The sequence below is a fragment of the Condylura cristata genome, unplaced genomic scaffold (assembly GCF_000260355.1).
Source record: "Condylura cristata isolate star-nosed mole 26May11 unplaced genomic scaffold, ConCri1.0 scaffold00005, whole genome shotgun sequence".
Taxonomy (NCBI): domain Eukaryota; kingdom Metazoa; phylum Chordata; class Mammalia; order Eulipotyphla; family Talpidae; genus Condylura; species Condylura cristata.
Window position 1 is genome coordinate 13,279,473 of NW_004567106.1, and position 14,499 is coordinate 13,293,971.

General features: G+C 34.2%; 1 protein-coding gene across 2 annotated transcripts in view; it reads left to right on the forward strand.

Moving 5' to 3' along the window:
- The first annotated feature begins 273 nt into the window (after positions 1-273).
- Positions 274-14,499, forward strand: part of MIOS (missing oocyte, meiosis regulator, homolog (Drosophila)) — a 25,420-nt gene continuing 11,194 nt past the window's right edge. The window contains exons 1-6 of one of the 2 annotated variants that reach the window (XM_012720702.1): positions 274-330; positions 5,062-6,406; positions 6,718-6,816; positions 8,752-9,006; positions 11,454-11,623; positions 13,516-13,581. In XM_012720702.1, coding sequence (XP_012576156.1) covers positions 5,113-6,406; positions 6,718-6,816; positions 8,752-9,006; positions 11,454-11,623; positions 13,516-13,581 — 1,884 coding nt within the window. In that variant the 5' untranslated portion in view covers positions 274-330; positions 5,062-5,112. The remainder of the gene's footprint in view (positions 331-5,061; positions 6,407-6,717; positions 6,817-8,751; positions 9,007-11,453; positions 11,624-13,515; positions 13,582-14,499) is intronic. The other variant, XM_004676719.2, reaches the window with a different exon arrangement.

Consider the following 14,499-nt stretch of genomic DNA (forward strand, 5'->3'; position numbering starts at 1 on the left):
GGGGTGAAATGTGCTACTATCAATCTAAAATACACATTGAATTTCGAAGACTTGTTAACTCCCCCCAAAACTAAAATGAAAATTTTACATTGGTTACATGTTGAAAGTTTGTTTTTTTTACATGTTAGGTTAAGTATATTTAATGTTAATTCGATTTCGTCTGTTTTTCCTTTTATAACGTGTCTACTAAAATTTTTTAATAACATGGCTCACACTACAATTCTGTTGGATGATGCCCTTATAGGTGTTCTGGTAAGGATCACAGAATCGACATGGCTTTCCTTTGCTCAGAAACCATTAATGGGAAGTGAACATTTGTTAAACCTGAAGGTGAGGATCTAAATATAAATTGTAATTACTGAAAATTCTACATTTTCTTTGTCGTTGTCTTCACCATTTGAAAATATTAACCTTCAAGGCTGTTTAAAGGAATGTAGTGTTGTTACTATCTGTGTGATAGGAAGAACTCATTTGATTGTCAAAACTTTGTGAGGGAAAAGATCCTATCTCCATCTGGAAATATGAATATATTGTTAAGGTTCAGCTAGCAAGTTGTGAAAATTTTTCTGACACCAGGTTCCCTTTTTTTTTTTTTTTTAACTCTCTACAATATTCCTAGTGATCGGTACTCAGCTAGCATCCTTCTATATTGTGGGTTGGACAGTGAACAAGACATTTCTTAAGAGGGCGATTATAGTTGTATCTCTGTACAGTAACAACTTTATGGTGTGAAACCTGTGTGTGCCATTTTAAAGAATCTTGCATTTAGAATGGCACTTAATTTCATGCTCTTCTATCATTGTCTTGAAATTCTTTTTTTTTTTTAAGATTTATTTATTTGTACATACAGAACTGGGGTACAAGCCAGAAGCTTAGGGGCGGAGAGAGGCTTCACCAGAGACAGAGTGGGGAACAGAACAGGCAGATCAACGAAGTACACTGCTGAGGGGAGCAGCGGGCGGGTCAGGAGAGGTCTGCCACGCCATGTGGTCACCTCCAGGGCAGGCGGGAATCGAACTCCTGCGGAAGCGGCTTTAGATTCTCAGTGCTGTGCTTTAACCCGCTGCGCCACCAGGGAGGGCCTGTCTTGAAATTCTTAATTTTTAAACAAAGTTCTCTTTGTTTTTCATTTTGCACTGAGTACTGCAAATTATGTGGATTATCCTTTGTGCAGTAATCTGGGATGGGACTTGGAAGATGTTGAGCGAGCACCTAAACATCTCATCTTTTACTCCAGCTTGACGTGACAGGGGTTTTTTTTTTTTTGCTTCTGACTTCTGATGCTCAAATTCATAATCTGTGAGTCACTTAGATTTTATGGAAGGTAGTATTTTAAATGTATAACATTGACAGCCTTGTAAACTTTTTTTTTTTTTTTAAATAAAAGTAACACTCTGGCTTATAAGATGGATATTTCTATATGGCACCAAGTTTTGTTATCTTAGATCATTGGTGTAAAAAGTCTAGTTATAGGATGGAAGCCTAGATTAAAAAGTATGCTTTTTAAGCATTAGTCTTTTATTTATTTTTTTACATAATAGAAGAACAGGTTTTTTGGAGAAAAGAGAGAGCAGGATCTGCATAGTTACAGGTATGCAGGAGAGTGGCCAGCATGTCTTTTTGTGAGCTGGGAAGATGGGCCAAGATCTCAGGATAACACTAATGAAGTTTCTCTCTGAGGTCATGAGTATGGATCCTTACTTGAAAGTGTCTTTTCCTTTTCTTTGTTATCTCAGCTTCCTTTATGAGGTGCATCTTCTCATTCTTAAGGTTTAAAATTCTCTTTGTACATAACTTCACTAGAATGTAAGTTAATTAGAACAATAAAGCTGATTATTAGTCAGCTTGGGTTGCCAATACAAAATATAGATTAGGTGGTTGAAACAGCAGAAACTTCTCACTATTCTGGAGGCTGGAAGTCTGAGATTAGAATGCACACATTGTCTGGTTCTGGTGAGGACTCTCTTCCTAGCTTGCAGGCAACTTTACCTTCTGACTGTATCCTCACACGGTAGGGAGAGCCTTATATGTGTTCTCCTTATAAGGGTACCAGTTTAGGGCTTTATAATCTCATTTAACCACAATCACTTCCTTCCTTTTTTTTTTTTTAATGTGTTATCTTTAATATCTGAAGGATTAGCATTTCGAACTTTGATTAAGGGAAACAGGGATCACAGTCCATAGCATCTGTAGCATTAACTATCTTTCTTACTGTGTTTCCAGCATTTAGGATAGTATTTGAACACAAGATGCCTACTATGTATTTACTGAATGAATGAAGCACCTTGTATTAGAGTAATTCTCTTTTAGGGTGTTATTTTGTGCTTTTAGTCTTTGCTGTGGACTGGCACCAGCCTCAGCTAAGGAGGGTAGAAGATGGAAACATGAGGGTTGCAGAACTTGGAGATAGAAGTGTGAAAACATTAAATGAAGCATTAGACAAACACTTAGTATTTACTAAGTGCCTAGCATTGTGTTGGGGACTAGATATCCAACAGAGAACAAAAGATAGTTGTTTACTTTTTCTTATGGAACTTTTCATTTGGTAGGTTAAAGGGGGGTGATACATAGGAATGTTTGAGCGCATATATCTAAGTAACCTGAGTTAGTTTGAGTAGGGGATGATGATGGTTGATGTCCAGTGGGAACAGCTTTTGCAAATATGTCATGTTGGGGCTAGTGACAGATAACAATAAAAAAGAATAACAGTGTAGCTAGAATAATCTTAGCAAGGAGATAGTGTTCCTTGAGACAGGAGCAGTAGTCAGGCCAAAGCATTTTAGAAATTTATAGGTTATATTGAGAATTTGAAACTATACTAAGAGCCATTGTAAAGTATTAGAATTTCAGCAGAGTTGTCTAATCTAGTTATATATATATTATATAAATATATAATCTAGTTTATATTTTTTAAAAATAACTGAAATACAAAGATGAGTTTCATAAGGGCCAAAATGGAAAGACAAATGAAATAATTGCTGAACCAGTGCTTACTTATTCTGCAGAGCTTTGAGGCTTGGGCACCTGAATAGAGGAAAGAAAATGATAAATAATTAGGTTCACCTATGGGAAAAGGGAAACCCACACTGGCAGGGAAATGAAGAAATTGAGGGTGATAGTAAGAATATCATTGAAATAATTGATCTTGGGCTTTAGAACTGTTAAGGAAAGCAGTTAAGTTAGTGTAAGGATTCTTGGGGGTTTTCCCTGCCATCTAAATTTTAAAAGCTTATAAATCCTATACTGATAATTGGTGACTGAAACTATAAGATCAAAAAATACAGGAAATATGTTTGAGTTGAATTTAGTCAGTATTAGGAGTCTGTGCAAAATTCTATAATTGGTACAAGGGAAGGGGTGATGAATGAATCATAACTTTACCTTCGAAGAACCAGCAACATGGTTGCATATATATCAGTTGCTATGAGGATTATAAGCATTTTTGTTCATTTTGAATCCAGACTAATTTCTAGCTTCTAGCCACACTTGGTTAGAAATAGACATTTTAATTTTTGTAGGTAGCTTTTATTGTTGAAACACCACTTCTAAAATAAATTTTGTGCTTAACTGCTAATATTTATCTTTTCAAATATCCTATATCAGCTTATTCAGAGTTTATAGAATTGGAAACAAAGAACCTCTGAAGGTCATTTTATTGTTTCCAACATGGGATGTGTGTACCACTGATTACAAAAAGGATGATTTTAGGTAAAGTACAATCAAGCATGTTTACACATTTAACAGTTGTTAGAAAAAATATAGGTAAAACACAAACATTTTTATTTATCTTTTTAACAGTGTTGTATAATTAGCATTTTGTACCTATGATTCATGGACTTTATGATGATTAGGCTAATGAGTAGATTTTCAAGTTCTAAAATTGAGTCAATTTACACAAAAATATTGAAAAGCAGTGTATTTAATATTGTATAAGGGCCAGCATGGAAAGATAAATAAAAAATTGCTGAACCAGTTTGTATCAGAATGACTGAAGTTAGGAACAATTATTGAAACCAACTCTTAGGTTACATACATGATAAAACAAAAGAGGTACAAACACGGAGGCAGTTTCAAGATATAGCTAGTAGATGTCAGAGCTAGGAATAGAGTTAAACTCTGCTGAATACATTCCAGTGTTTAGTCTGCCTTATAGGGCTTCCCTCGTGTTGAAAGTTGAGGAAGAGACCCTCTGTCTTACTACAGGCATTGTAACTGAAATCTACAATGTCCATTATGGTAGCCATATGTGACATTATATTAAAATTAAAAGATTTTGCACTATTCACATTTTTAGTGCATGTTATTCAACATATGACTGGTAGCTATTATGCTGAACAGTACAGATAGAGAATATTTCTATTGCAAAAAGTTTTGTTAGATAGTACTTCTCTAAGCATTGCTTAGTAATATGATTTCACAATCCTGTAATGTCTTCTCCCCTTCAAAGAGATGATAGTTATTGATCTGCTCACTACACTGGAATTACTTTATATTTTAGCTGTGGAGTTAAAGTTATAGTAACAGTGTAATTAAGCTAATTTATTATGGGAAGTAAAGTGAATTGAGTCCTTAGATTTCTACCAGCTCATCTATCAATGAGTTTTGTTGAATGGACTATTACTTAGCAATCAGAAAAGACAAATTCATGCCATGTGCCGCAACATGGATGGCACTGGAGGGGGATTATGCTAGCCAAAATAAGTCAGAAGGAAAAAGATAAATACTGGATGGTCTCACTTATATGTGAAACATAGAGAAACCAAACAAAAGGTTTGGTTGACCATAGGCACACAGCACAGGATGGGGAGAGAAGGGAGTGAAAAAGGAGTGACATAAGAATATTGTGATGGTTCACAGGTGATGTGTGGCAGGAGAACTATGTGGAGGCTACAATGATAATAAGACAATAATAAAAAGGAAAAATATATTGTTGAATTCACAGCAGTTAGAACATATCTAAGTGTATTCAAAAATAGTGTACTCAGAATTTTCTAACTTTCTGAATAGTTTATTCAGTTTAGAATCATATTTGTTGACATTTTAAACCTTTTTATTTTTAAGCAGATCGTCAGTGAATGGACCTAATTGGATGCTTTCAGCACATCAGTAAACATGAGCGGTACCAAACCTGATATACTGTGGGCGCCACACCAGGTTGATAGATTTGTTGTCTGTGACTCAGAACTGAGCCTTTATCATGTGGAATCTACTGTGAATTCAGAACTTAAAGCTGGATCTTTACGTTTATCTGAAGACTCTGCAGCTACATTACTATCCATAAATTCAGATACACCCTATATGAAATGTGTCGCATGGTATCTCAACTATGACCCTGAATGTCTCCTAGCAGTTGGACAAGCAAATGGTCGAGTTGTACTTACAAGTCTTGGTCAAGATCATAATTCAAAGTTCAGAGATTTGATAGGAAAAGAATTTGTTCCAAAACATGCACGACAATGCAATACTCTTGCATGGAATCCATTGGATAGTAACTGGCTGGCTGCTGGTCTGGATAAACATAGAGCTGATTTTTCAGTGCTCATTTGGGATATTTGCAGCAAATATACTCCTGATATAGTTCCCATGGAGAAAGTGAGACTGTCAGCAGGTGAAACTGAAACAACATTACTCGTGACTAAGCCACTTTATGAATTAGGGCAGAATGATGCATGTCTCTCTCTCTGTTGGCTACCACGTGACCAGAAACTTCTCCTTGCGGGTATGCATCGTAATCTAGCCATATTCGATCTTCGGAATACAAGCCAAAAGATGTTTGTGAATACAAAAGCTGTTCAGGGGGTGACAGTTGACCCATATTTCCATGATCGTGTTGCTTCCTTCTATGAAGGGCAGGTTGCAATATGGGATCTTAGAAAATTTGAGAAGCCAGTTTTGACTTTGACTGAGCAGCCGAAGCCCTTGACAAAAGTAGCCTGGTGTCCAACTAGGACTGGTTTGCTTGCTACTTTAACAAGGGATAGCAATATTATTAGATTATATGATATGCAGCACACACCTACTCCCATTGGGGATGAAACTGAACCCACAATAATTGAAAGAAGTGTGCAACCTTGTGACAATTACATTGCTTCCTTTGCCTGGCATCCAACAAGTCAAAATCGGATGATAGTTGTAACTCCCAACCGAACAATGTCTGACTTCACTGTGTTTGAAAGGATATCTCTAGCTTGGAGTCCAATTACATCTTTAATGTGGGCTTGTGGTCGACATTTGTATGAATGTGCGGAAGAAGAAAATGATAATTCTTTAGAAAAAGATATAGCAACAAAGATGCGCCTTAGGGCTTTATCAAGATACGGACTTGATACAGAACAGGTGTGGAGAAACCATATTTTAGCTGGAAATGAAGACCCACAGCTCAAGAGTCTCTGGTATACTCTGCACTATATCCTTTGCTTTGTGATTTTTTTTTGTGAAATAGGTAGAAGTGATCTTAGAGTTTGCTTTTGGTCAGTCTGTAAATATGCCGAATGTCTTAGATGAAAAGGCAAGTTATACTTTATGGAAATCACGAAGTAAAATTGTTTAAAACTGTTGGTTATGTAGAAGAAAGGAAAGTATATTTCTACAATAGAATAATAACCAGTGTTTTTATTTCACACTGATGCTAACTATGAATTGGCTCTAAATCAAAACATTTATCTTTAAAATATTTTATTATGCTTCATTAATAGTATTTCCTATGCATTTAAATACTTATGAAGCAGTATACAGAAGACATGGATCAGAAATCTCCAGGCAACAAAGGATCATTGGTTTATGCAGGAATTAAATCAATTGTGAAATCATCTTTGGGTAAGTAAATTCTGTTTTTTTTTCTGCAATGCATTTATAATTTTTTCTAGTATTGCTTTTACTTTACAAAATTTAGTTTTTTCAGGATAATGTGCATAAATATTCTTTTTACTTCTGATTAGATATTTTAATAAATATTTTTTATTTTAAATTTAATGAGTTAAATATATTGTTGATTTTATATCCAAGATCCTATGTCAAGGGAGTCTTCATTCTTTGACATGATATTTACATACTAAATCTATTCATCATTCACTGTTATTTTTTTGGATACCTGATTTGAAAGGATCTTGATTTATAGGATCTTGGTTGTTAGTTTGGAGCTTATCAGTATTTTGCTATTTAAATAGTTAAATAGATTTCTAATATAAAGAGACCCCTTTTTGTTTTGCTGCCCAAATACTTTCACTTAGCTATCTAATGACAGGATCTATAAAACTATGATATTGAGTGTCGCCTAACCTAAATGAGAACTGCCTTAATGATTAAATGAATATATGAGTTAATGTAGTATTAATGTTGATATTTACTGATACATTGGTTACCTCAATTCCATAGTGATATCCCAGGTTTATCTCTTTTGTTTTGCTTTTTTTTAATTTTTTGAAAAGATTTACTTATTTATTCATACAGAACCGTGGTACAGGCCAGAAGTGTGAGGGAGGGGCATAAAAGGATTCACCAGAAACAGAGTGGGGAGCAGAACAAGCAAACGGACTGAAATACACTGTTGAGGGGAGCAGTGGGCAGGTCAGGAGAGGTCTGCACGCCCTATGTGTCAGCTCCCTTGCCAGGGATTGAACTCGTGCTGCAGTAGCCTCATACTGCTGTGCTTTAACCTATTGTGCCACCAGAGAGGGCCCTGTTTTGTTTCTTTATATAACACATATCCAATATTTGTTTTCCTCCTGACTATTTTCTCTAAGAACAGTTCCCTCTAGTTTGATCCATGTTGTTGCAATGGCAAGATTTAATCTGACCATTATTTTACTGTGTATCTTTAAGTCCATTTAAGTGTAGAATTAAAGTTATTACTAATCAAAGCCATTCACGATATTGGATGTTCTTGCTACCAAATTTACTTTATTATGAAAATCTTTATTAGTATAATCAGATAATTATGTAATGACATTTTGTATGGTGAAATTTCCTAGAACATTTACTTGGCACCAAGTTTCATCCTTAGTGAAATCATCCTGCCATTAGGTCAGCTGCCTTGATTATAATCTAAATAAAGCTGTAAGAATTATTTAGATTTCTTATGAGAAAAGAATTAGAATATAAGATCTGATTTAGTAAGAGGATATAATTGTTCAAATCATTTTCATTGTATTTTAGCTTTAGTACTTAGACTTTCAAAATACCTTGCTGTTTATGGTCTCAGTTTTTCGTATAAATGTAAACATATATACATACCTACATATATACATAGAAAGAGAAAGAAGTGACGGAACAAAAAAGTGAGCATTCATTGATCTCAAACCCTGGGGAAACCTTTTGAATAATACAGAGAAGATACTTGCCAGAGAAGACACAGTTCCTTTTAGGAACTGAAGGGATAAGGCAAATTAATAAAGTATAGGAGCTCAATTTAATACAAAGAGAAATAGAGGGAACAGTGATAATTAGATAATAACAGGGGGCACCTTATTTTAGATTAGTTGGTCAAAGAGACTTCTCTGCAGCAGTGACTCAGTCCATTAACCATTCACTCTTATTTCAATATGGTAAGATGTATAATAACTTAAGAAACTGTTGTACTTCATAGTATGTAAAACCTGTTTTATTTGTGGCATATTTTATACTTATACTATCTTAATTATGGGTAAAAAGTTAAATATTACCCTGGTGTTGAAATAATTTTCTGTAAAATTGACTTCCAAATATATTTCAAACAGCAATAAACAGTTAATATAAAAATGTTTTTCTTTTTAGGAATGGTGGAAACCAGCAGACATAACTGGAGTGGGTTAGATAAGCAAACTGATATTCAGAATTTAAATGAAGAGAGAATTTTAGCTTTACAGCTTTGTGGGTGGATAAAAAAAGGAACAGATATAGATGTGGGGCCATTTTTGAATTCCCTTGTACAAGAAGGAGAGTGGGAGAGAGCTGCTGCTGTGGCCTTGTTCAACTTGGATATTCGACGAGCAATCCAAATCTTAAATGAAGGGGCGTCTTCAGAAAAAGGTATTAGCTGATACTCTAATACACTGGCATGCCAGTTCATAAATTCCTTTAAAGAAAGAGGATGCTAATTTAAAAAAAATCTGATCAGTATTTTTGTATAATTTTTTTAAAAGGAAAATTAGCAAATTTTATCTATATACAAATATCCGTACATTCCTTTATTAATACATTCCAATATTTCTTTTGATTATGCCAGTTTATACCTGTAAAAAAGAAAACCTGCCTGTTATTTTCATATTATTATAAGAAATACGCATTTTCATTTTCACTACATCTTCTTCAAAGTTGCTCATTTACATTTTAAAATGTTGTTTTCTTAGAGATTATGATTACTTCAGTTTGCAAGCATTTTGATGATATTTGAGTGTATTTTATTTATACTTTTTCATTACTATTTATTCACTTTTATGGATCTCTGAATAAATCATTCATTGATCTGCAGAAATGCATCTGCTTGATTTTGATGATTTAACCTTAGTTTCCAATTAATTTATTTTATTAAAAAAGAATAAATAATGAAATGATAAACAAATGTATTTTTCCTTACCAGGAATATTTCAATTGACAATGCATATGGTCTAGATAATTAAATTTTTAATATGCCTAGCAAATTATTTGAGTATTCAGAATAATTAATTCTCCATTTTGAAATTATTATGATTCTGTTGTATCATAGAGAAAATATGAAATTAATTTGTGGTATAAAGTTTGAAAAGCAAATATTTTGCCCAAATTGGCTGCTTCTCTTTACTTTTGCTCTGAATTTTCTTCTTAAAGTGCAGTAGAAAATACATGGTGGTGAAAAAAGAATTGGTATTTAAAGTCAGTTTAATTATAATTTTGCTGTAACCTTAGTGTATGATATTTTCCTGTCATGTTCACAATTGTGGAAAAATATTTTTCCAGTCCTTTCAGTAATTTGGTTAAGAACTGAAGAAAATGTTACTCCAACTCAAATATTCTTTTCCATTTGGTAATAAATTGTTCTAAGCGTAATTTAAAGAAAATACTCCTTTGTTCTTGTTTAATCTTAAATGACTTGAAATCTAATTTAATCCAGTATGCAGAGAAAGAAAATACAAAGTAACTTGAGGAATGACGAGGCTATTAAAACAGAAACGGAAACAAAATGATTCTGATCAAGAAACAGAGCAAGAGAACTTCTATAATAAAATAGAGAAAGCAGTTAAAAGTCAAACATGAATTTAGTTTTATCTTTTCAACCTCAAGGTATGTTAGAAGGTTAGATAGCCACAGTAATGTCAGGCTAGCAGCTACCAGCAGGTAAGGAGAAATGCTTAAACACAATGCTTTGTTTCACTTACATCTAACTACAATTCTGTAGTAATTTTGATAGTTTATTTTGTCCTAAAGTAAAAACTATATTATAATAAGAATGCTAAAATAATGCATTCAGTACTTTGCAGTGAAATCTTACTCTTTATGAATAAGAACACAAAATGATGCTGAAAAGTACTGTTCTGGGTTACTAGTAGCATTTACTGTCAATGCTTTGAAATATTTCGATATAAATTAACTTGTTCTTAAAATTGGCAGTGTGAGGGCCCTCCCTGGTGGCGCAGTGGGTTAAAGCACAGCACTGAGAAACTAAAGCCACTTCCGCATGAGTTCAAGCCACTTCCGCATGAGTTCAATTCCCGCCTGCCCCGGAGGTGACCACATGGCGTGGCAGACCTCTCCTGACCCGCCCGCAGCTCTCCTCAGCAGTGTACTTCGTAGATCTGCCTGTCTGCTCCCCACTCTGTCTCTGGTGAAGCTTCTCACCGCCCCTGAGCCTCTGGCCTGTTACCCCAGTTCTGTATGCGCAAATAAATAAATCTTTTTTTTTTTTTAAAGATTTATTTATACAGAACGGGGTACAGGCCAGAGATGCGGAGGGTGAGAGGATTCACCAGAGACAGAGTGGGAAGCAGAACAGGCAGAATGATGAAGCACACTGCTGAGGGGAGCAGCGGGCGGGTCAGGAGAGGTCTGCCACGCCATGTGGATCTCCTCCGGGGCAGGGGAGCAAACTCATGCGGAAGTGGCTTAAGCTTCTTAGTGCAGTGCTTTAACCCACTGCGCCACCAGGGAGGGCCCTAAATAAATCTTTAAAAAAAAAAATTGGCAGTGTTCTGGTAGAATTTGCTTCCTTTCGATCTGGTACCATACTATATAGGAACCTGCTTAGAATGAGAACCTAAAAATTACAATATGTGTTAGTCCTGTAAAGGGTTTGCAGTATGGGTAAAAGTTTCATGAGAATGAGGATTATTGTTTGTGGTCCCTGCCAAATTTTCCAGGCTGAATCATAACCTTTTGGCTGTGGATTATTTTGGGATAACACTCATTTTCTGATCTTTATCAGATCTGATCAGTTTAGGAACTGTGGAAGAAGATGCTAAGCTTTTGATCACATTGATCAACTGATCGTTTTTAATATGCAGGTGATCTGAATCTCAATGTGGTAGCAATGGCTTTATCAGGTTATACAGATGAGAAGAACTCCCTCTGGAGAGAAATGTGCAGCACTCTACGGTTACAGCTGAACAATCCCTATCTATGTGTCATGTTTGCATTTCTGACAAGCGAAACAGGATCTTATGATGGAGTTTTGGTAAGCTCATTTCTGTCTCACAGGACTTTCCTTATAAATATGGTTTTTTACCTAACTTTGTTAAAATGCTCAAATGTCTGCAACATAAAATAGTGTATTTTCATGTGTACTATTCAGAATAAAATACCTCAAACTTTTTTTGAATAGCTCTTCTTGACTGTAATTCCCAACCTAGAAATTGTTAGCTAATAAGAAAAATGAGCTCTATTTTTAAAAATTTTTATTCATATAATATACAGACATGGGGGAAAATAAGATTTTATCCTATATGTAAGAAAAGTGTGTGTGTGTGCACATGTGTGTATTTTTTTGTGTGTGTTGTTTTGGCTAAGTCAACAAACACACGGTCAGCTATGGTTAGGGTGACCATCTGTATTGCCTGAGTTAGCATTTGTCTGTTTTAGACATGTTCCAGTTTGGAAGATTGAGTATCTGATAAAATACATGTAGTGAACTATTTAATTTTTTCATTATTTGTTCTTTTCATTATTATTTTTTTCTCCCTTTAATCTTCTGTAATCATATCACCAAATACATGCTTCATTACAGATTAAGGAAAGAAAATAAAATGATGTGGTATTTGCTTATCAGCTTCACAATTTTACATTATATTTTGGCTCCTTTTTGATAATGAAAAGGGCTTCCTAACATGGAACTTATTTCTATGTTTGCCATATCTTTAAAATATACAGTCACTGGACAGTTGATTTAAATGTCAGTTCCTAATACCATTATTATATTATTATACACAATAAACTATTAATACATTTGAAAATAAATGTCAGTAAAATCATATATTTTACTGAGATAGTTCAATGACATCTTTAATGTTATTAGTGTCTGTTTTGGCAATTTATTAGTTTATTCATATCCATTACTTTTAATAAATTACTTTTGAATTTTTGCAGACACTTCAAATTAATATCTAAGAATGCATTTTTTAAAAATCATTTTTGCTATCATTGCTCTTCTTTGTTAAGCAGAACTTTAAATGTTTCATCTTGAAAAAAAATGATCACATTTGGGAAGTTGTAGAAAATGAAAACTAGAAGTGATCAAATTTTAAATTGATAGGGAAGTATATTATTTATGCAAGTCTGGTCTACAGTCCTCCGCTCTACCATCTGAGCTATCGAAGGGCATATGGGGAGTATATTATTTAAATACTACATTTCTGTATTTTAAATTAGTGACCTGTTATAAATGCCCTTTTTTTAATATGCCTCATTTTGGACTGTTACATAAGGGGTGTTCTGAATAGGAAGTTTATATTTTAAAGCTGTTTCAAGAGTAGACTGAATTATACTGTGTATATAATTATAATTAATGGTACTCTTTACAGTAATTAGTGAAAAATACTAAACAGGGAAATCAGTGTCAGTGTGTAGATTTATAAGGTTTGTTTTACATTTTAACATTTTGTGTTTAAAACATGTATTGATAGTCTGTCTAAATTCTGTACTAGATATCCATAGTGGTATATTCACTGGTCATTTATAGATTTTCTAGACTTATTCGTAAACTAACTTAGCAACTAAAAGAGTTCCTCATGTTCCCCAAAATTAGTTTGTATGATGAAAGAATTGCATAATGTCTTAAATTTAATAAACTGTACATCTTATACTTTTATGTTGGACTTATATAAGACTGACTGGAACTTTGTAAAAATTATTTAAGAGATAAAGATAATCATTTTAGCACTGAGTTTCCTGAGAGTTACATTAAAAAAGGTGTCTTAGGTGATCAGTCAATACCATTATTATATTATTATACACAATAAACTATTAATACATTTGAAAATAAAACTTCCATGTTAGTTATATAAAATATTGAGTCTTCAAAAATTAAGATCTTATAGCACCTACAAATAACTTTGGTCTCTTTTTCTTCAGTATGAAAATAAAGTTGCTGTACGTGACAGAGTGGCATTTGCTTGTAAATTCCTTGGGGATAGTCAGGTAAGAACTGGTTTAATTCTGTGTTTGAAGTGATTACTGTTTACAGTCACGGAGTCAAACTAATTTTTATGTATAAATGTGTATGAGATTTTTATATAATTTATTTTAAAATAAACTTTTATACTTTTTTATAAAGATACTGGCCATGTTTGTTGTGGGAATAGAAGGTAAATTTGGCCCTACCCCTCTGGGTTATTTTTAGATTGGTCAAGTGATCAAGTTAATATCAGACAAATTAGTAGGAAGGTAAAATCTATTTAATTTCATACATACTGAGCATCCACATAGACATTACAAGGAAGGATAGGTAAATTGAGGTGTTTACCCTGAGCTAAGCAGTAAGATAATCTCCTGGTGTCAGAGAAAGAGAAGGGATCACACATGAGGATGAGAGGATTCACATGACAGAGCAAACATTCTGCATCAGATAATTCCTTGCCATATAGATTTTTCATATAGAAAAGTTATTTCTTGTATTAACACCAATTCTGGATAAGACCTTAGTAGTCATTCTCTAGGTAATTAAGAGACGGATAGAATTTATTTGGACTTTATGGCCTCAGCTTGAAATAGTTGATCTCAGCTTGAAATAATCCTTGTGCCAGAGTCAGCACATCTTAGAGAGGTCTATTCTGAAAATCCTGAGAGGGCCTGTTTTGAACACTATTATCATTACTAAGTTTACTAGTGAAAAATACTGACTTAATATTTTAGTTTATTTCTGCTTTGGGGAGTAAAACTGGTCAATAGATAAAAGTGTTAAGCTCATCTCTTAAAAATAAGGAAATGAGGCCCTCCCTAGTGGTGCAGTGGGTTAAAGCACAGCACTGAGAAGCTGAGGCCACTTCCGCATGAGTTCGAACCCCACCCGCCCCGGAGGTGACCACATGGCGTGGCAGACCTCTCCTGACCCCCCAC